We start from the raw sequence: 21,804 nt of genomic DNA on the forward strand, positions 1-21,804 counted from the left end.
TAATAACAACTGAAATTTCGAAGTATACATTTTTGCCAGAAGAGCTTGTGAGTTTTGAACATTATGCCTAGCAGCGTCAGCGTCAACATATTGTTGTGACCAGGGATAAAGTTGGAATAAAAACAAGCATCGCCAGAAGTGGATTTGACGTTTGTTTGATCGAAATAGAAGTGGATTTGGAGTAAAATTTCCTCTCCGGAAACTTTTCAACTGCTGTTAGCGCTCATTGGACTAAAATATTGTTTGCATGCAAGGAGGTTATCCAACTTTGGGTAAATTTGAACTTGCGGAACGGTATGGATGTGTTCACAGCTGTGTTGTATTTTATGTGGATCGTCTACTTCTGGGATAGTTACCTTGCACGGCGACAGGTAAATGACATGTCTCTTTGTTATAATGTACATGTTGCAATGTGTTAATTTAGTATTTTATTTAGTTGGATGTGAGTTAAATTTTTGATTAAATGCAAGTTAAATTCAATTTTTTTTAAGCACAAAATTTATGAGAATGTGCAAGAAGTACCTGATGAACTGAAGGATGTGATAGACCAAAGCAATTTCGACAAGGCAAGGAAGTATGCACTTGACAAGAGCAGCTATGGGTTTTGGCATGGCTTATACTCACAATTTGAGAGCACGGTGGGTTATGTTTTTTGATTTTTTCATAACATACCATGTCATTTTGCACTTACTTTTTTCATTAAACAACAAAATCATAGGAATGTAACACACCCATTCATAGTTTGCCCATTAACCCAAAGATGTTTTAACTTTGTTTGGCTATTGCCTTTGCTTTTGAAAGCACTTGTAGTCATAGAAATTAATGTGATTTCCATGTTACTTTAGGTCATCTTATGTTTCAATGGACTCCCTATACTGTGGACCATATCTGGTTTTGTTTTGGTAAAAATGGGATTTAGTAATGACAATGAGGTAAGTGGAACCTTTTATAATTGAAAGTGTGTTTTACTGTAAACCCATACATCAATTAACTATCAAAACATATTTTTTGGACTAGATCATTCAATCTATGATTTTTACCTTTCTGGGAAGTATAGTCAGCACTGTTCTTTCACTTCCATGGTCATTATACAGCACATTTGTGATTGAAGAAAGACATGGATTCAACAAAATGGTGTGTTATTAGGCAAAGTGTATGCCTTTGAATATATATTTATTATCATTGGTAAATACTCTTGCATAGGCGCCTAGTCCGGGGGGGGGGGCACCATGTAACTCGTAACGTTCAAAGAAAAAAAGACCTAAAAACAATGTGTTTCTTACACGACGCACACAATACATGTTCACCTAGTTTCGCGTACGTAACTAACATCGGTTGTTGCAACGTAAGTCTCGCAGTACGATATGCCAACAGGTATATACTTATTGGTTGTGTCGTAGACCGACCTCGTGCGTTCATCGTTAACGTCGCCCTTTTGGTTAATACGCCTCATGCATTGAAATTCAAACACAGCTTTTCGATACTTGATGACGTCATAGTAACAAATTATGACGTCATAATATAGCCGCCCCCCTGGAAAAATGAAAACTAGGCGCCTATGCATGCACTTGTCATGGTTTCAATGAAGCAACAAGCCTCGGATAACATCAGCAATAAAATGACGTTAATCTGAGGCTTGTTGCTTCATTATATTCACGAACTAAAGTAATTTGCTATCCCTGATAAATACATAATGCCTAACGGAGGGCTAGATCCCTCTACAGCTATGAATCAATTCCTCATGTCATGGTTTTATTTTGTCCTGTTTTGTATAGACTCTTGGCTTCTACTTCAAAGATCTCTTGAAGAAAATGGTCGTTTCACAAGCAATTTCCCTTCCCATTATGTCGATCATCATCTATGTTGTGAAGATGGGTGGAGACTACTTTTTTGTGTACGCTTGGGCAACTATCTTTGTGATTTTGCTGGTAAGTATAAATAGGTTTAAATCTGTTTTTATTAGAAATGTTCAAATTGGTTTCAGATTATCACATTTTGCCATAGGATTGTTATTCTAGTTTAAAAAAACTTTTCCATGAACTTTGTTGTTTTATTGGAACAGTGCTTTTGATTCTAGCCGTGTATCTACCTAGTAGTTTTTGCACGACAAATATATTGCTTTCAAATATACAAATCTTTCTGCTATTTTACACAGTCAGGGAATTGTATGTACTATATGATAATAATGCAATTTAGTAACAATGCTGTGTTTTGAGGGAAAAGTTATGTGAATAAAACATTCCGGAATGATTGTTTTTAGGTTATTATGCACGTCTATCCAGAGTACATCGCTCCACTTTTCGACAAATACACTCCATTACCTGATGGTGAATTAAAGACCAAAATTGAGGAGCTTGCCTCATCCCTGAAATTTCCCTTGAAAAAGCTTTTCGTTGTTGAAGGTGGGTTGTGATCATCACAATGTGATGCACAAAATATTGGGGGTATTGCCATCGTATTAAGCTAAATGAATTTAGTTCATGGGATTGTCTTGATATTGAGTTGTGCACTATGTTATTTCAAACACCTATAATTTAAATTCCCAAAGTGCACACAGAAAATATTATTACATAGGTTCAAAGAGATCGGCTCACAGCAATGCTTACCTGTATGGTTTCTACAAAAACAAGAGAATTGTGTTATATGACACCTTGCTAGAAGATTATTCTTCAGTAACTAAAACAGACACAACTGAAGAAGAGGCAAGATTGTTGCTGTCATATTTTCAATTTTAATTGTTTGTTCTCAATCATTTGCACAAGGAAGACATGTTCATTGTGTATATTTTGTCAGCTATGTTTAAATTTGCAGACCAAAGAAGGTCAAGAGAAAGATGGTGAAGAGGTGGGTGATAAAAATGGTAAGTAACTCGTTGTAGCAGCAAGTAATAAAATCACACGTCAGAATTATGTATGTTTGAGCAATTGAATTTTTGTTGAGTTCAACTACATGTTTGTTGCTTAAGAATCTACCAAGGAATGCAAACCAGAAAAGAAGAAGGTTGGATGCAATGATGAGGAAGTTGTGGCAATTCTAGGTCATGAACTCGGTCATTGGAAGTATTCTCACACACTCAAACAACTTGCCATTAGTCAGGTATTAGCACAGGCACAGGGGTAGCAGGTACACCTTGGGCACATGTGAAAACTGTGGTGCATTGCATGATGGCCAGTAGTGCACCATACCCCAGAGAAAGTTCTGCATCATTAAATCAAGTAAACTGTCAATCATGTTAAGTTGGTTTGGCGTAATATAATTAAAAGTTAAAAATGCTGCAAACAACATAAACGACTGGCCATCCCTGCTTAAGCATATCCATCAAGATAGTTTTGATTTTTGGTATTATCACACACTTGTTGAAGATTACTTTCTCATTTACAGTTTAGCGTTCTGTTGTCATTCTTCCTATTTGGAAAGTTAATGAATCAGTCGGTTCTCTTTTCGGCATTTGGTTTTGTAACGGAACAACCGACTCTGATTAAACTTTTGATTGTTTTCTCCTATATATTCTCACCAATCAACGAGGTACGTATTTCAGACTTCTAAGGTTTACTTATATTTGCAATAAGAAACGTTAATAATACGAGTTTGTAAACGAAAAACTTATTCTCCATTCCGTACAGGTTGAAGGCATTTTGGTAAATCTTTTAACACGAAGATTTGAGTATCAGGCAGACGAGTTTTCTGTATATTTGGGAAAACGCGACAATCTGAAAATGGCTTTACTCAAACTCTTCAAGGTAACGCATGTTACAATAGCATCAGTTTGTTCTGTTAAATGTTAAGCCTTTGCACATATTTGTGAATTTGAAACTACGAAATTGTTTTTATGCTCATCTCATAACGTTTACTAAGTTGCAGATTGGTCGCATTATTATAGGTCGTAAATAAATGGACAAATGCATGCGTTTTGTTGTAATACGTGTACTTGCTTGCAAAATGTAGATAACTTTTGGCCACAATAATTTCAATGTCATTTTTTGTTCCCTGCAGGACAATGCTGGCTTTCCTGTGGACGATTGGCTGTATTCAATCTGTAATTTAAGTCACCCATCACTGTTAGAACGGGTTAGGGCGATGGATCGAATCAAACACAAGTCCGAATGAAGTTTGTTCCGCGTTGCTTCATACATATGCATGCAGTGGTGTTGGTGTAATGTAAGGTTGTGTTAATTCGGTTCCGTGCAACTTAAGGCCAATAAATGAAGCCGCGTTCGTTTATATTGGAGAAAACTTCTTCGGTAATATCGATTTACCAAATTGAGTTTGGTCGGTACATTGCTGGCGTTTAAATGGGTAAACTGTTCAACTAAAATATCTTTCCCGTGGCAATACAGTCGAAATGTACCTGCTTTTGAGTTACGTAGCTTCGTAACATGATTCTGTTTGGTGCCTGGCTGTTGAAAACTCTGTGAAGCGAAGTCATGGTCGCGAATTGCGTCATCAACATGTCTGTATGAAATACCCAAAAGCTGATGCTCCTTGGATAAAGTAGCAAAACACATAAATTGCTGCTATTTATTAACATTGCTGAAAAGGCATTTGTCTTGTCAATAACGTCAACTGTTTTTTTACATAACGCAAATACAAAAGAAAAATGAAAGTTGAAGGCGTTAGATACGGATAAACGCATACAAAGACAAGCAAAATGTACACCAGCGACAAAAAATTGAAACGCATCAGAGAGGGCTTTGCAGCACAGTTTCAAGACAAACGTTGCGTCAAGTTGCTCCTTCCTGTAAATTTCTATGTTGTATAACTTACATATTTTTCATTATACAATAAGCACGTTTCTTTTTTGTGTGTTTTGCGGAAATATATAATGCATATGTCTTTTCAGATAAAAAAATATCGAATGCTCTTTCGAGGGCTGTAAGTTATACATGACTAGTGAAAAATCGCATGATTTTAATATACAGGTTAACTAAATGCCGTCGGCTGTTTCGGTAAAGCAACAGTAATGCACCAATTCGCCTATTGCTCGATTTACATGGTCGGACTCCAGCCAATTGAATACAGGTAAGTGACGTGAATATAGCGTCCCTTGAATTAGGGATCAATCTGAATCAAGGGAGAGAAGTTTTCGTAGATGGCTGAATCTTCCATGTAGCTGCTCACAGCCTCGTGAAGGAACTTGTATTGCTCCTAAAACGAAAGGCTCGTAAACTCGATAGCGAAATGAAAGTTTTTTAACGACATTCCAAAATCGTTGAACTTTACATTGTAGTGGTTACGAGCGGGAAGTGTGCACTCTTTAGGCCCACTACCACATACACGGTAGCATAGGTAACTACCTTCATTGAACTTCCTTTAAACACACGTTACATGAAACATACTCTTTGTGGCTATAAATATTTTCCAGGTTATACAACATGGATTATTTAGACTTATTGGAGCAAGTCTGCATATTTTATTGAAACCTGAAAACTTACTGGGCTTGCCACCATGCGGTGTCTTTGATCTCTCAGGTCTTTAACTGTCCTCAGAACGTCAACCTTTCCTTCTGTTTTGGCCCTTTCCAAAATTTCCATCAAGGCCAGAAAGGTTCCCGTCTTTCCTCGACCGTCACTAAAAGTTTCACAAAACCATAAGTTATTTGCAAATGTATTTCGGCCGCTGTTTTTGTTGCTTTAAATTGTAGGCTTCAAATTTATGTATATTCTCTTCGCTTGAATAACCTGCACATAACCATAACAGAGCCATCCGCGTGCAATCTTTGATGTAGCATAGAAATCAGATGGAAAACATTTCCTGGTTCAGGGAATCCATCATCTTCCCAGTTGGTAAACTGCAGCAAGACGACTTCAGTCTGTCAACCAATAAGCAATTAGTAGCCGTACAGGATTTTAGGTACTTTAGTTTGCCTTACTTGCAAACTGTTGTAGTCAAGTTGTATCTGTTTTTCCGAGACACCTTGTTGTTGCTCTACATGCTTCATCAATCTCACAGAAATCTCGCCGTATTTAACACTTTTTTCCTTGCTTTCTGGCCAGTAGTTGAAGAGGTTGTTCTGTTTTAGACACGTTGAAATTGAAGCCGAATTTGTGGCAATTCGTTTTTTGATGAGCAATTTGTCTTACCTTCGAAGTTAGCTGAATGATGGTACACGTGTCCTTGTGCCACACGGCGTGCCAAAATTCGGTCGCTGTGGTTGCTGTTGGCGCCTTTGCCGCAATGACTAATTTTTCCATCCCTGTCATCTAATAAGAGAAAATGAAGAAAGGTAAATAGAGAAAGTTTAATCAACTTAGATGACAGTTCAATAACATGGAAACTCACTGGTATTTCAGATGCATCATATTCCACCTGCTCGTGGTTTCCCTCTAGCGGTGGAAGAATCAGTTGTGAGCGATCAACTAAAACGTGGTCAAATGTGTGAAACTTTTGATGCCGTTTTTATCACCGCCTCGTGTGGACTGACATATAGTCTGTAATATCGCGTTGTACGACACCTCAATAAAGCCAATCTGATATTTTATAGTTACACATGCACCGAATTGACTGCATTGCGACATTGTGATTTGTATATAGTAACGGGTCATTGAAAATCGCTTGCTTTAATAATACCCGAAGACTTGTTCACAAAAGTCGATACGCCCTGGAAATTGGGTGGGGCAACTTCGTTCAATTTCTCAAACTCTGTTTGAAATCCAGACCTTCCATTGGAGCCGTTTCTAAAAAATACAGCTAATGTCTCCCAACTTGTTACGTTTATCACAAATCGCAAAGCAATATTCGCGCTCTTGGTTTTCTTGTCCTCATTAAGGCATGTTCGTTGTTTAAATACAACTTACGCCGTGAGTTTGGTGAGCTGACTTTGGCACGCAGAGGCATCGAAATCTGTATCTCCGAGCACGTAGATTTCCGCCAACAATTTATGCAGGAACACGTACTGGGCCTTTTTAGGAAAATTGGTTGGAATTAGGTATTGTGCAACCATTTCCGGTGTACAATTTGCAAAAATCCAATATTGTTAGCACCTTGCAGCAACAACGCTATACCATATACGTCGAAAATTATGGTCAGTTGTTTGTTTAACCTTGGTGTTCCACAATTTTATGAATTTGTTTGTTGATTTAGGAAATTTGACTATAAGCCGTGTATTTGCGAAGGACGTTTTCTGATTTTGTTGTCTTCAAAATTTACGAGAACATCTGTCGCAATGATTATTTAAGGTCTATTGTGAGCATAATTGTCGGGCCTGGCACATGGTACATAATCGTTATGGCCTATTGGTCTGCATATAATGGCTTTAAAATGTTTTACGCTGAATTCTGCATGCTTTTAGTGTCAATCAATAGAGCCTACACAGGTTTTAGGGTAAGTATTTTGTGCTGTAAGTTTTTATCATTCAATTAAGACTCTACAGAACATTTTAAATTCCTTTTGTTTCGCATCTTGGACGGCTAACATCAATAAACAAAATAACATTGGCATCGGCACTATTAAAACTAGTAGAGATCGCCGACTCAGTCGCCCGTCTACTACGGTATCTGCTATTTTTCTTCATTTGTTTTTATCATAGGTTTTGTCATTTGTGTGAAAGCCAAAATTTCGCAACATCCAACCTGTGATTGAACCATCTCCGGTCGCTGTTTCCTCAGATTCAAAACACACTGGAAGATATCGACACTCGACTTCTCCCGCATCTCGTTTTTCAAGTGGTCAAACCCTATGAAAGTTCCCGTGCGACCAACGCCGGCACTGGAAAGACAGAATGCGAAAATTGCAATATTTTAATCTACTATCGAATGTGTGGTAAACTTCTTTCCCATTGCAATTGTATGGTAGGTGCTGACCTAGGGACGTTTCCTGAAATTTTCTCTGAAGTGGTGGTTACTTTCTAACACTCATTGTGACGCATATTTCCACAACATACATCGCGATTTTGGTTGCTTAGATTATTTAAAAGCCATTAATGCGCCGGGGAACTCGAGCTAATGATAAAGGAAAATCAATCTTTTAATATGTCACCGTTGCGCATTTTTTATAACATAACCTAGGGGATGGCCCTTCTGGGATCCACTCTTGCTCCCCAGACTTTTACAAATGTAGAAATTTGGTTGTAGGATCATTCTTGTGCCTTACTATACTTGTACAGTATTTAAAACCACCTCGTTAGGAGTGAATTCTGACTATTTGGCCGAGCCTACCTGCAGTGCACGACCACTGGCGATACGACGTCACACTCCTTCTGTCGTCTGTCGACAATTTTGTGAAGTCTCAGGAAGGCGGTTGTAGAAACTGGCACACCGTGGTCTGGCCATGTAACCAAGTGGAATTGAGTAATTTCTCGAGCCTAAAAAGAACAGATATGAAGAACTTTTAAGAGTAGAACAGTTTTAAGCGACATGAGAATAAACAGGACAGGTGCAAACAAAAAACTGCTGAATGAAACAAATCTGCAGAGTAGTGTTTTGCAACCATTATTAAGCCATAGCGTATTTTTTTTCATTGAAAAAATCACGAGGCACAACCCAACGAAAAATGTTAAAAAATAAAACTCTGCAACCTATATTTATAATATTAAGTTGTTCTTATCAAAACGTTTTGAAAAGGAATCAAAGAAACACAAAGAAAAAGTATTTTATAACAAAAAAATATTTTTACACTCTCACTCTGAAACTTGGGCCTGTTTTTTATTTGCCGATAATGATGATTTTGTTTTCAACTTTTTTCTGCCGAATAGGTGAAATTGAATAATTTACAACAAACCAGACAATATCTCACGACACACAAGTACCGCTCCACAGTGGGTAAAAAACACTGCAGCAGAGAACAAATCCGAATCCGCGAAGCTCCTAAAACATATGTAGTATAACTGCACTCTACCGTAGCTAAAATCGTAACCCGGATTTCGTGCAACTCGGCATAACTTAATGAAACCACACTTTATGAGTAATTAAGGTAAATGTGTAAAATGTATAGCACGTAAGGACCCCTAGAGGATGTAAATATAATCGTTACACTTATTGCTATATAGCCAATGTCGTTGACGTGGTTTTCAAAGAATAGATGACCCACGGGAAAAAGGTATTTATTTGCTTGACAACAAGCGACTGGTAAGTCTATACTCGTATCCAGCCAAACAAACCAAAGCAACAGCTCATTTTACGACAAGTCACAGCTGCCTGGAACGCAAAAACCACTTTCTTTTTCCCACTCCACCGAACTTCATCGTCTTTCAGCATCAGAATTTTTTATGTTATGGCCCTGTAATCAGAGCTGGAATAAGGCTATGTCAGTCCTAGGGCAAATTGTGATACTTGACCTCAAAATACACACATTTTGCTTTCATCAAGAATAAAGGTAAACACGACCAAGAACACAGCAGCAACAATTTCATCCGAATTCAAGCTTGTGGGGGAATTAAATTTGAATATGTGAAGATGTTGTTATACTCTAGCACCGAACTTCTGTCATGAAGTTATTTATGTGGCATGGATTTGTACCGAACTCATGTGCCTTGTTTACCTAGTGGTTAAAATGCTCAGTCAATATATTTTTGTAGGCTTTTTGCATAATTTTAGCTTTGAGGCAATTCAAGTAAATGGAAATGCTTGGTTGTGGCTACAACTACACAGCTGTTACTTCCACAAGAGATGAACACCGCGTATACATTGACTATCAACAATTTAACTCACTAGAGGTGGATATGAAACCGCCTGTATAGTTTGCACATTAAAAAAGGAATGGACGCATCACTACACCCTTTTCCGAACAGTTTATCTCCATTAAACCATAATATGACGGTCGTCATGGGTTACGAAACGGAACAATTTGTTCGAAAATATTTGACGTATGCGAAAATTGCGAGGAAAATAACCAGTAAAAACCGGTTTTTACCGGCTCGGTGAAGTTGTCATCACAGGTGACCCGAAACTTCCTCACGCAGTATCCGGCGAAAGTTGTTTGTCTGAGGGATACAACCCTCACCGTTCCATACGCCTTCTCACCGCTTCCGTCAGGCCAGTATTGCTCACATTTGCGCTAAAAATAAGTAATTCTTAACAGTGTCTTAATAAAAAAAATCAATTTTTTGTTCTTGTTCTATTCAGGGATGGAATTTGCGTAAAATGCGTGGGCGCTAAAGCAAAAGCAACCGAACCGTTTATTGACTGACTATCATGATCAATCATTTATTAACCTTACGCCGTTTATGTGCAAATGATTTGCGAGACATTTTACGTGATTCTGACATGTGTCAGCGCTGATTTTACGACAACTAATGTCGTAAATAAATGTATTAAACCATCGAGACGAAATAATAGGTTTATGAACCCAAGCGGAACAGCTTGCCAATGTTCTGTTCATTTAAATCAGCGCTGACACATGTCAGAATCGCGTACCTTGCCTTGCTCCACCGGGTTGGTCAACATCACGATAAGTCTTGTGTTTTGTTCCCAAATCATCAGCCAGAAGTCGTTCACGGTATCAACCATTGGTCCCTGGCTCGCAATGAATTTCTTCGAGGAGTAATATCCCTAATGATAAAATTGTGAAATTTCTATCATGCAACTGAATGCGTTTCTTTTTTCATCCAGTGAGTAAAGAGATGTCGCCCAAATCATTTTTATTTGATTGAGCCAAAGTAAATTGAGCCAAAACTGGCTCATTTTGGTGGTAATGTGACGAGTAAATTGATTGAACGGAATGTGGAAAGACGTGAAGTTAAAAATTCATCCCCAATTTACATTTAACAGCATTGCTTTCGATTGATGAATGTTGAGGAATTGAACAAACGTCATGTTGTCCATTTCACAAGGACTGTTTCACTAGGCCATTAGTTGTTATTAACTCTTGCAAAAAACATACAAAAAACGCTTATCATTCATTTGTGTCACTGTAAAATTTAAAAATAAGTTGTTCGTCACCTATTCAAAAAATAAGTTAAGTGAAAAAGTTAAAGGTTGCCGACCAACTTGACACATATGAGCTGACAAGGAAAGTGCAATAATTTAACCCTTCCAAGTAAAGGCACAACGTCAGTATGGTAATGTTTGTTGGTAAACTTGGACTTTCGAATGTTTCTGATTAAATAATTATTATTATTAATTAAATAATGGGCTCGGAATAAATCGCGGGAGAAAATGGTGCCCAGTTTGCAAATATTTCGCCCTCGAAAAAAATGTTTTATTTACGTTTTATGTGATTTTTTGCTTACAGTAACTCCTTTTGCGAGGTCTCTGTTTCTGGCACAAATTTAAGTTTGTTTTCGGTAAGAGAATCGAAAAAAACATGACAAAAGGACGTGGATAACGGATTCTGACTTTGCGCACATGTGATCGTACAACCTAGACATAAGCTGATTACCTCAATAAAACTGGCATTGGTGTAATCGTTTTGAGATGACTTCAATTTCACTCGGTTGAAATCAACTGCACAATAAAAAGAAGGTTTTAGTGCAGTGACGCTAATATCGCAAAATCTTACATGGAAAAATGTTGGTAAAACGGTTTTTAGGTCTGTTGGTTGCATTTTTTGCAACTGATCCCTCTGAGGCGACGAGTTTAGCCGTTTCTTTCAAATCCTGCAAATAAAGGGTAATGTGTATTTTTTGCGAAAAAATAATTTCTCAACCAATGTTTCCAGTGATGAAATAGCTGAAGTGGCCGCATGTACTGTGTCCCCTATGTAAATTTGACCATAACCCGTTCTGTGAATAAGTTTTGCTTGTTACTATTTAAAATGCACACTGACATTTACTTAAGTTTATGCAAGATTTTGACATATGAAAGGATTTTGGAATAATTTTCGAAAAGCTAGACTCCTATATGTGCCGCTTTAAATGAGAAGCGGTAAACACCAATTAAATGTAACGTTCCAGAATTCCCAAAAGATTTAGCCGAGCAGTCGTAACTTCACTCCAAGCCTACTTGCTGTAGTCGGGAATTTAATCTGCCATGAAGCTTATGAGGTAAACCCCTTGGTTTATATACGTTGGTTTATGAGGACAAACATCCTTACCGTTTTAAATTGTCGGTCTGCAAGTTGATTCTTATTCGCGGCCAAGTCGTGATAGGTCTTTAACAGCTGATCCAATGTAATCTTGTGGTCACAAGCATTAGGATCAAACGCGCGATTCTCATAAATGGGTTCACTGCCATGCACTGCAACAAACGAACCGCGTTTTTATTCTTGCCTGATATATGAGTGTATACTCAATAAAGAAACAAACTTACTTGGCATTGGCTCGTTCGAAGACGACGATGTATTGCTCTGATCAGATAACCTTCGAAGTAAAAAAGAAGGTTGACTTTGAAAAGGTTCCAATTTCGTTATATTTTTTCCTACTAACATACTATCTGTGTAACATGCTAAAAATGAAACCTAGCATCACACATGTTTTAGCGGGATCTCTTTGGTGTATGAAGCAATGTAAATAATGCAAAGAGTAAAGCTGATATCGCAAAACAGGCACCAGTAATATCCAATTACTATTTGTTTATGTCGTTTTGTCAATGCTTAATGTTTTTCTTGAAAACTGTATGCCACCTTATGAGGTGGAAGAATGTGCCGAAAAATCTAATTTTGTTGGCCGCATAGGTTGTGGTTTTGACAAAAAAACAGTGTTAGAAATGCCCGAATATTGTTGTACACCTTGTCTATATCTGCTGGTCAAATTTGGACCCACCACAACACATGTTAAGTTCAGATGTTGACTGAAATCAGCCCGTTGCCGTGATGTCTTGCTACTGTCAAGTGTTTGACAGATCGTAGTTACGACTGGTAATCTGGCAAGCTATGGGTGTTCAGACATTTGTAACGCGACAGTTTGTTTACCAAATGCAACGTGCATCAACTCTCACCGTTTACTGATGCCTGTTCAATATGCTGGTAACCGTCTGTGTTTGCCGTTACGGAGTTGTGGCTAAAATGTTGCTAAGTTATATATATCGGGTTTTCATGGGCCGATAGCGAAAGCTGTTTTCGCTCAGTAGCTCGCTAGTAGATAGGTTATTTGCACAGCGCTTGTGAAAACGTTTAGGCTCAAGGTTGTGACCTTCACCGTTGTTTTGTGCATTGTCATAAGGTTTAATTTATGTTAGGCGCGTTTTAACAGAGTAATACGACTAAGATATCACAGGCTTTTTTCAAACGGGATCCCAACCATCAGTTAACGCAGCCAACTGATGTTAAAAAAGTTTGTTGCCCTTATCAGCTTGACCAACACTTGTTTTAAACCTGTCTTCAAACGATAAAAGTCCGTGAAATTTGTCTCAAGTCAAATCTTGCATTATAGCTTAAGTGCAAAATGCAAATCAAAAAAATTCAAAAAAAATAAAGTTGTTAAACATAACAAATGTAACTAAAGCACGCAGTTAAAATAATTGATATAACATAGAGTATGTATATCTTAGTAGATACCATGATAAGCTGACATAAACCTGACTCAAACTTTCTTAAAACCAAAACCCTAAATGCCCTGTGAACTTAAAACAAGACTATCCACATTCTTAAAAAAAAAATTTTTCAGCTACAAAACATCATACACTTTTCGACCACACGTGATTTCAGTTTCTGAATCCGTTTAGTGTGGACGACATTTTTTGCTGTAGAAACACAAAACCATAAAGAACAGAGTGGTACCGCCGGTAAGAAACTACAGTGATGGTTTCATTACATAATGCGATGACGTTCAGAAAGCCATATGTTGAACGATGCCTCTTGCTCTGTTTCGCTCATTATTACACCAGTCAAACGATACCGAAAGTAGTTTTCGATCGCAATCGTTGGTTTTCAGTTTAATTTGAGATAAAGGTAAAGGATAGAAATGACTGGGTTTACCTTCTTGCGGTTTTGCGCCTCGTCGTGTGTTTCACGCTCCTCATTCGCCATAGAAAAAAGGCGATAATGGCAAGAACCACAGCGATGCCAATCACCACACCCGCGATCCACGCATCGCTTCCGCTTGCAGGCTCTGTATACATACAAGCGTGTTCGAACCAAGGGTTACCGACAGCTTTGGTCATGGCCGCCCAACATAACCAGTTTTTTATTGTATGATTCGTTTTGCATCGATTCTTGAGCGCTAAGCAGTTTTAAGATAAATTTGCGAACTTATGTTTTTGCAAGCAACGTTATGAGTCTGTGTATGCTAGGGATAACTTAGTCAAACCTATACGAAATAAGTTTGTTAAAACTAGGACGAAACAAAGAAATAACCTAATATCTTAAAAACTTCGGTAGCCACAGAATGCGCACGTACCCACATTCATGTAAGTTACTAATGAAGTGTAGCATAACAGAGTGGGATGCGTGTTATTATTTCCGGTTAATCGGCTTACCATTCTCACAGAAAGTCCCACTGTATCCACTAGCGCAGTTGCAAAGGGTTTCATTTTCGCCTGTGCACGTACCCCCGTTTTTGCATGGGTCGTTCTCACAACCTAGTTAACATGTTTATTTAGCCATTAAGTTTTTTTTTGTCAAAAACGTTTGCGGAACAAAGAAAAGCCACTTACCTTCAGAACCACTGGATTCCACTGAAACACAAACCATGTACTATCATTGTTAACTTATTGTTTACGTTTTGTCAAGATTAACATGACCCAACAACTGAACCAAAAGAAAACTATGGTGTAACAAAATGGTGCTCACCTTGTTCTTGGCAATTAACTGTTATCCACAGCAACACAAATGACAATGCATTAAAAAAGTACATTTTAAAATCCGAAGAGCATTTGTTACTGCGATTTGAACAAAAATCAAATTTTAAGAGAATGTCACTCAAATCCAATGTTAATAGTTCTACATTTGGTTACAACAATAAAGTAAGCCTTCTTCCAGCACTTTAGCATGCATGCAAGCTGATTCTCGACGCTTCTTTTTCAAGTTTTTTAGGGCAGATTTGCACGTTTACCGGTGCACTCCATATTTAACTAAACATTCTGCGGACTGTACCCAGAAACTGGCACGGACGGTAACTACTTTCACTTTGCCTAATAGTTTTACGAACAAATATTCGTTGTTTGCCGCTCGATTACGTACAAGAAACTCAAGCAAAACGACGACGCTCCACCTTTTATAAGAACGTGTTTAGAAGCTGCACTTAACTAATCAAGATGTTTACTGTTTGAGTTTATGTACACAATATGTTTGCTGTGTACAGCGCATATTCGTGAACTGTTACATCGTAGCTCAATAGCGCTACTAAGTGTCCGCTTTCGTGTGCGAAACTAAGTAGATCATAGTGTATATTTACACCCCGCATTACGACATAGCAAAGAAATACAGATCACATAATATGTCATACAAACCACGTGCTTTATTGAATTGTGAAGCAAATGTTACGAAGACTTTTAAAATATACACAATGAAAAATTCTTGAATGTAGAGAAAAGCGCATACATTATTACACAGAAATACACAATACCTCATTAAAGATATTTACACTGGTTCATAACACTGTACAGTACTTACAGATCAGGCGCATGTTAACGCTTACAAGAGTAATATTCCAATATGTTCACTGTGATATAATTTTGCCCTTTTACAGCTAATACTATGTCTCCATGAGGTCACCTTAATTTTTCATCTCTTTTACTGTATTTTTATTATCTGCTTGAACAAAATATAGTGGTAGAAGAAGAAGCAACCAAACAAAATACAAATCGACAATGAAAGTTTTTCGAACAACCCTTTGTCAAATAAAGAAACCCATGAATGTGACTCTATTCATCGTCCTCGCAAACTGTGTTGACTTGTGACGTCAGCCACTTAGCGTAATCTTTCATTACGTCATACAAGAAGCGGTATTGACTCTGAAAACACACAGGGGTCGTTACTTTCGCTCATGCGAAAGATTAAGCGAAATGAACACAACTTACCACAGTTGCAACCATTCCTGGTCTGATGTCTCTGAGGTCCTTTACTGTCCTAAAAACATCGATTTTTCCCTCCAGTTTTGCTCTGTTCATCAGCTCGAATATGCTGATGAATGTTCCAGTTCTTCCTGCACCATCACTATAAATACAAGCAGGATGTCGTCACAAATTTACGACGTATCCAATAAACTTGTTGCTCAATTCGTTTGTGATCATGGCGGTGATTTGGCTTGGACCTGAGTAAAGTAGCCACTAAAAGTATAATAGGAAAATGCTGCTCACTTAGGCAAATGGGCAGCAAAACTTCTGCTGCATATTTGTTATTGGATTGGTTTTTATAGAATATAAAATAGGTGGAACACGTGAAGTAGGTCTAACAGGTAGAACAAGTAATTAAAAATTGAATAAGACTATTGGAATCTAACTGAATGGGTAAATGTTTTTGCACAAAAACTCCTTTGACAAAAAGACTACAAAATATTAGCTGTAAATAAATCCTAGTAATTCCTCACGTGCAATGTATTAGCACCGCCCCTTTACTGAGTTGTGCGTCTCTTTGCAAGTAGTGGATGAGATCAAGTACAGAGTTGTTATTGTCCACGCGATCAGACCATTCCTCCAGTTGCAGGTGAAGCAAATCGTGCTGAAAAGAGTACGTATTAAGTCTACGTTTGTTTCTAGCCAACTCTCCTAACTTGTTTACCAACAAAACCACGTGCACAGGCTTGTTTTTTACGTAATCTAGTTGTTGATAATATGTTTTTATTTCTTTTTACATGCAATTACGTCACACTCTAACGGTTTCATGAAAATGAAAAGACTTCTTGTGCATGCAGTGTCACTTTTGGGATTCAGTTAATTCAACCAACATATTGCACATCCACGTATATATAACATACCCACAACAAATAAACTTCGTGTAGGATGATGGAATCACCACCAGTTGTCATAGGTGTTTGCATAATCCCTAACCTCGAACCCCGCTGCATACGCATATCCCCAGTCAAAACCATCACACACATATTTCTGCACGTAGCGAATATTTGCGCAGTGGCCTTTAAGCTTGACATACGCGTTAGGGTAAATACAACTCGCTAAATTTACTCTCGGTTTATGTGAGAAGCAGAACTTATTAACCGCCTACCCGTGCGTGCAGTTTCTGACTCAGCCTTTTAGTCACATGACAACATCATGTGACTTTTTTCGCATGAAGAAACTTGTGTTTTCTTATTGCTGTTGGTCGTTGTCTCCGTAACGAAAAACGGCGCTATGTGTCTTAGTTATTTTTCCTTCGCTTAAAAAAACTCAACTAAAACAAAAACCTTCTGATGCCGACTGTAAGTAGAACAGCTAAACACTAGTTTATTTGAGACAAATGTCGCGCATTTTGCCATATTAAAATGTGTTGTGGACGTACACCTATCTTATACAAACTGAGTTACCCGTTCGCTGTAACGGTTTAGTGCGAAGTTGCGTTGGACGATGTTAATTCCCGTCTCTTTGCGTAGAGTCACTGACACATCTCCAAAAGTGGTTGGCTGCCCTACGTTTTTTGACCAGTAGATGGTGCTCTGGAGAGGAAAAATTTTATATTCGTGATGTAATTGATTAAAGCTATTTATTGGTTACCTTCTTGACGTCACCGGGTTTGCCTAACATTATGATGGTTCTGACATTGCTATGCCACACGGCGTGCCAAAAATCCACTTGCGTGTCGTAAGTTGGACCTTGAGCTGCGATCGTGTCACCGTTGAAACAAGCAATCTTCAACAACGCAAATTGATGAGATTATTTCAACCTTTTGGGTTTTAGTTCTGCCTTACGTTAAAAACTGATGCGTTGTAGTAAAAAGAGTTTGATTCTCTTTGCATAGATGGAAGGATGAGCCTTGAATGATCGTCTGTAAATGTGGTATTTAGAAAACATATCACTAGCACAAATTGATGTGAAGCGGCAATCAAAACGGATACGGAACAACCCAACGTGGAAAAACACAAATTTGTATTGTTATGCAACATAATTTATGACTAAGAGCATTTGCAACAAGCATCTTAATCTATGCAAACAGAAAATGTGCAAAGCGGTATTTAAACTTTCTATATGTTAACTTCAACTGCACATTGCTTTAAAATAAAAGTTTGACGTTTTATGGGCAATGTTGCAAACAACAGCAGGGGAATGCGCGATGCTGCTACTGGGGCATTCCAAAAGGAAAACGAATTTGACACACCGGGGTTTTGTAGCGCCAAAAATAATTGACACCACCCCCTTTGCGTGTTTGCTCACGCTGGAGTGTTTGTTCTCGTGAATTTAGACGGTGACAGGCCAAAAGGATGATTAATCTACATAACTTGCAAGAATAGTAGATTTTAAAGCTGAAGCGTGGCGTATACTAGTTTGTGACGACTTACACGGCAAAACCTTTGCTGACAGATTCTTGTTAGCATTGATACCCAGTCTTGCAACTTTTTGTGTGGAGAAAAGGGGCTTTATCGCGTCCAGCTTGTTGAACTCAATTTCGTATTCTGTTTCTCTGTTCCGGTAGCTCAGTTTCCTGCATTGTGGAAAAGTAAATTTACGCAACTTGAATAACGTTCGTTCTCGTAATTTCATAACTTTGCATTCTTCAAAAAATCAACTGCTTAAATGACGTCAGTCAGGTTAGCTCCGTATAATGATGGAGCTACACCAACCGCGTCATTCAAACTGATGATGGCATAATTTCTTGCCGAAACGTTTTTTGTACATGAAACATGACAATGTTAGCAATAGTATGGGCCAGTCTTTTCAATCTCAATTGCATGGTTTTGTATGGTTGTCCGGCTATGCTATGTCGTAGTTTATCTCCTAATATGGTCCCGTTATATAGTATAATATTTGAAGTCTAATTTATTCATTGTGGCCCTTGATATGTTTGTCGTGCAGCGATTAGGGTGTTCCGGATTGAAGTTACCTGCTCATTCGTTTGTGCCTTTTCTCCAAGTCTTTGACATCCATATCAGTGTCACCGTATGCCTGAGCTTCCGCAAGCAACTTGTGCAAAATAATATATTCTTCCTGTACAAATAAAAGCCACATACATCACGTTTCATTGGTATTGCCCTTTAGTTTCGAGAGTCACACAAACGATATTTGCAAGCCGTTATACCTTGCACTTTGTGTGTTACGAGTGTTTACGAGTGTTTACTTGACAGTTTTGTTATTGCTCTTAAATGTCGGGTCTGTTTATTGTCGAGACTTGCTCATAGCAGGAAATTAAAAGGTAAAAAAATGCAAGGCTGAAACGATTTTGGTATATTTTGGTGGCGGAGGGCAAGACTTTTGCAAAGGGATTTGGATTGTGGAAGCGGGGGAAAAAGCTTGGCGGTTATTTGATTAGGTCTCTGTACACAATTCAGATGCAATGTACCGGTCAAGCGTGCTGGTTACAGCGATTTGAAACAATTCCACCATATACTAGATCTATTCACGCTGACACGTGTCTGGTAAACATCCATAAAAGCGCTATGGTTTTTAGGGGAAAAAGAAGTCCGCAAAAAAAACATTGGATCTTGTTTATTCCATTACCAAAATTTGAGTAATTTTTATTAAGTCGGGCGGCGATACGTTTTGGTTAAAATAATCTACTCTAAAATAGGTCGCGTTCAAACAAATACGGGCGTATGTCTCCTTTGTATTGTTTGCAGGTCACTTAACCATTCAAACAGATAGGGCACGGGAGCTCGAACTGCCATACCTTGCTCCTTTTGTATTTGTTCTCAGTTTTTATGATACTATTTACCCTCCAGCGGTTGATTAAGTAGGCAAAGCATTGACAAAGTGCTTTGGGCCGGCATTGGACATTTGATGATGTCAATATCCGTACCCATCTACATTGTATCCAAAAACAAGGTGAATTTATGTATGTTAATGTAAATAGCATCCACACATATTTTTTTGGAATCGATTTTGTGTTGCCACAGAAAGTGAATGACAATAAATCGTGTGTCACATATTGATGTGCCTCGTGCCGCGCAACACATGTCATTCCTACCTCCGTCTCAATCATTCCCATGCGCTGTGAGCGCAGCTGCCGTGTGCACTCGAAGCAGTTGATGATTTGCTTCTCATTCATTTCCTGCAGCAAGTAGTCGTAAGCGATGAACATTCCAGTGCGACCTGCACCAGTGCTAAAATGCAAACGATTACCGGTAAGTTTATTTGCGTTTGAAAATCTGCACTTTTTTAAAATGTGGGTGCATCACCCTCAAGAGGTTTGCGTCATACCGGGTGTGGCATTATTTGCAGCAAAATGTTGGTCTGACAGATATAAGTATAACAATATCTTAAACATAGGACTTTTGCACGTTATTTTGTATCCTGTGAAATTTTGTATCCTGTATCAAATAGCCCTTATACGAGCGATTTTTGCCTATATATCGATTGATCGTGGCCATATAAGTTATAACTCAAGTTGTGTGTAATGTCACAAACTGGATTTTTCATTGAAAATCCCCGTGTGGTCTAAATTTCCTTGAAGAGATCCCGCAATGTGATGGCTGCCAAGTTTTAGGACTTCACAGCGGTTGCTCAGTGACCGGATGGTTACTCAGAGAGGCAAACGCGCTCCAAGCTAATATTTGTGTTACTTCCGTGTCGCGTTAAAGCTCACGGCTTATCAAACCGATGCGTTTATTAGGCAAACCCCGGCATACACATTAGCGCTAATGGGCCTTGTTACAGACAAACGCAAGCCAACATTATTAATGACGTTATTTGCACGCGACCATGTGAAACGGTATGCGCAGTGCACTATATTAAGGTGATCATCTCCATGCCGTAATTGCGTGTTTAACAGCACTATTGTTGACACAAATTCCACTTCAAAATCGCAGGTTTTTCCTCCACCAGGTTTTGTGTAAATTTGACTTGCAAAAATTTAACTTCGTAGGGTTTGTGACATTCCGCCATTTTAAGAGTCTTGTCAGGTAAAATGGTTGCCGGTTGAAGGCATGTTTGCTTCAAGAAATTTCTGCCTCTAAAACTTTCTTTAAAAAGTATTGATCTTAAGAAGTCATTGTGTCGGTTATTTACCTGCAGTGCACAACGATGGGAGAATCTATTTGAGCTTTGCCTTGTTTCCGTTGCATACGACCATGCAAACGGACGATACCAGTGGTGGTTGGAGGCACGCTTCCTTTTCGCCAATCCAGCAGTTGAAGATGCGTTACTTCCTTCGTGACCTGTGCACAACGTATCGTGAAATAAAAACGCAATATCGAATCAAAGAATCGACCGCTAATGCGAACACCACACATGTGTTGTGACGACATAGCTGCTGTATCGCTCATCACAGTTGTCACCTAAAGGTATTGCAAGATGCCCAAACTGATCACGATAATAGTAATAGCCCACAGGCAGCTATACCTTTGGGTGCCATTATGCAAAATACAGTTTGTTCCCATAATTGGCACAAACCAAACTTATCTGCAACAATTTTATCAAACATGTTTTCGTCATCGCATACCGTTTTATACATGACATCCGTTTGAAGACAGATCTGAAGTTTTCTTATCACGTAACCCGACATCTGTTTTTCCTCCACATTTCTGACGTTCACTTCTCCATATTTCGAAGAATAGCTGACCTTCGGCCAATACTTGTCACTCGCAGGCTGTAAAAAGAATGATTTCGTGTTTTAGGGCTCCATATATTGCTTGCCATATTTTGGGCTGTGACTTTTTGAAAATAGACCTATCAACCCATCTCATTTTCCCGGTTTTCCTTAGAAAAATAACGAGAACCAAACTACAGGAAAATGCAAGTAATCGTAAGTGCAAGGTACTTTACGCCAGCTTATTGTGGCGATCATAGCCGTCTTTAATAATTTCCCAATTTTTTACTTCATTTAAAGTATTAGTAAATAAACTTCCAATGTGTCCCATATAATGTTAATGACAAATGCTAGGGTTTTCCCGAGATTTACCTGTGCACTTGA

At 38.4% G+C, this 21,804-nt stretch overlaps 2 protein-coding genes across 2 annotated transcripts; one reads left to right on the plus strand and one right to left on the minus strand.

Moving 5' to 3' along the window:
- The first annotated feature begins 119 nt into the window (after nucleotides 1–119).
- On the plus strand, nucleotides 120–4,219 carry LOC145895143 (CAAX prenyl protease 1 homolog). Its single transcript, XM_082983913.1, has 12 exons — nucleotides 120–371; nucleotides 492–638; nucleotides 846–932; nucleotides 1,018–1,134; nucleotides 1,776–1,928; nucleotides 2,261–2,402; nucleotides 2,575–2,702; nucleotides 2,812–2,860; nucleotides 2,966–3,096; nucleotides 3,382–3,525; nucleotides 3,624–3,740; nucleotides 3,994–4,219. The coding sequence occupies exons 1-12, from the start codon at nucleotides 297–299 to the stop codon at nucleotides 4,105–4,107; spliced, it is 1,404 nt and encodes a 467-aa protein (XP_082840039.1). The 5' UTR covers nucleotides 120–296; the 3' UTR covers nucleotides 4,108–4,219.
- A 687-nt stretch (nucleotides 4,220–4,906) lies between these two features.
- Nucleotides 4,907–14,681, minus strand: LOC145895140 (receptor-type tyrosine-protein phosphatase alpha-like). The gene is made up of 20 exons (XM_082983910.1): nucleotides 14,602–14,681; nucleotides 14,466–14,486; nucleotides 14,289–14,390; nucleotides 13,789–13,921; nucleotides 12,183–12,232; nucleotides 11,968–12,110; nucleotides 11,434–11,530; nucleotides 11,314–11,378; nucleotides 10,350–10,484; nucleotides 9,847–9,990; nucleotides 8,154–8,299; nucleotides 7,569–7,704; nucleotides 6,795–6,898; nucleotides 6,568–6,674; nucleotides 6,280–6,356; nucleotides 6,072–6,200; nucleotides 5,870–6,004; nucleotides 5,679–5,809; nucleotides 5,433–5,568; nucleotides 4,907–5,145 (listed from the first exon to the last, which is right to left on the minus strand). The coding sequence occupies exons 1-20, from the start codon at nucleotides 14,663–14,665 to the stop codon at nucleotides 5,050–5,052; spliced, it is 2,151 nt and encodes a 716-aa protein (XP_082840036.1). The 5' UTR covers nucleotides 14,666–14,681; the 3' UTR covers nucleotides 4,907–5,049.
- Nucleotides 14,682–21,804: the final 7,123 nt, after the last annotated feature.

Source organism: Ascidia mentula, chromosome 3 (genome assembly GCF_947561715.1).
Source record: "Ascidia mentula chromosome 3, kaAscMent1.1, whole genome shotgun sequence".
Classification (NCBI taxonomy): Eukaryota; Metazoa; Chordata; class Ascidiacea; order Phlebobranchia; family Ascidiidae; genus Ascidia; species Ascidia mentula.

What these genes read in the sequence shown, in the direction of transcription:
- LOC145895143 (XM_082983913.1), top strand. Translation starts at nt 297, where the DNA reads ATGGATGTGTTCACAGCTGTGTTGTATTTTATGTGGATCGTCTACTTC. An exon ending in GTTACCTTGCACGGCGACAG is followed by an intron (nt 372 to 491) that starts GTAAATGACATG and finishes ATTTTTTTTAAG; the next exon opens with CACAAAATTTATGAGAATGT. An exon ending in AAAGCTTTTCGTTGTTGAAG is followed by an intron (nt 2,403 to 2,574) that starts GTGGGTTGTGAT and finishes ATTATTACATAG; the next exon opens with GTTCAAAGAGATCGGCTCAC.
- LOC145895140 (XM_082983910.1), bottom strand. Translation starts at nt 14,665, where the DNA reads ATGTACTTTTTTAATGCATTGTCATTTGTGTTGCTGTGGATAACAGTT. An exon ending in ACCCGGTGGAGCAAGGCAAG is followed by an intron (nt 9,991 to 10,349) that starts GTACGCGATTCT and finishes ACTTATTTTTAG; the next exon opens with CGCAAATGTGAGCAATACTG. An exon ending in ATGATGCATCTGAAATACCA is followed by an intron (nt 6,201 to 6,279) that starts GTGAGTTTCCAT and finishes TTCTCTTATTAG; the next exon opens with ATGACAGGGATGGAAAAATT.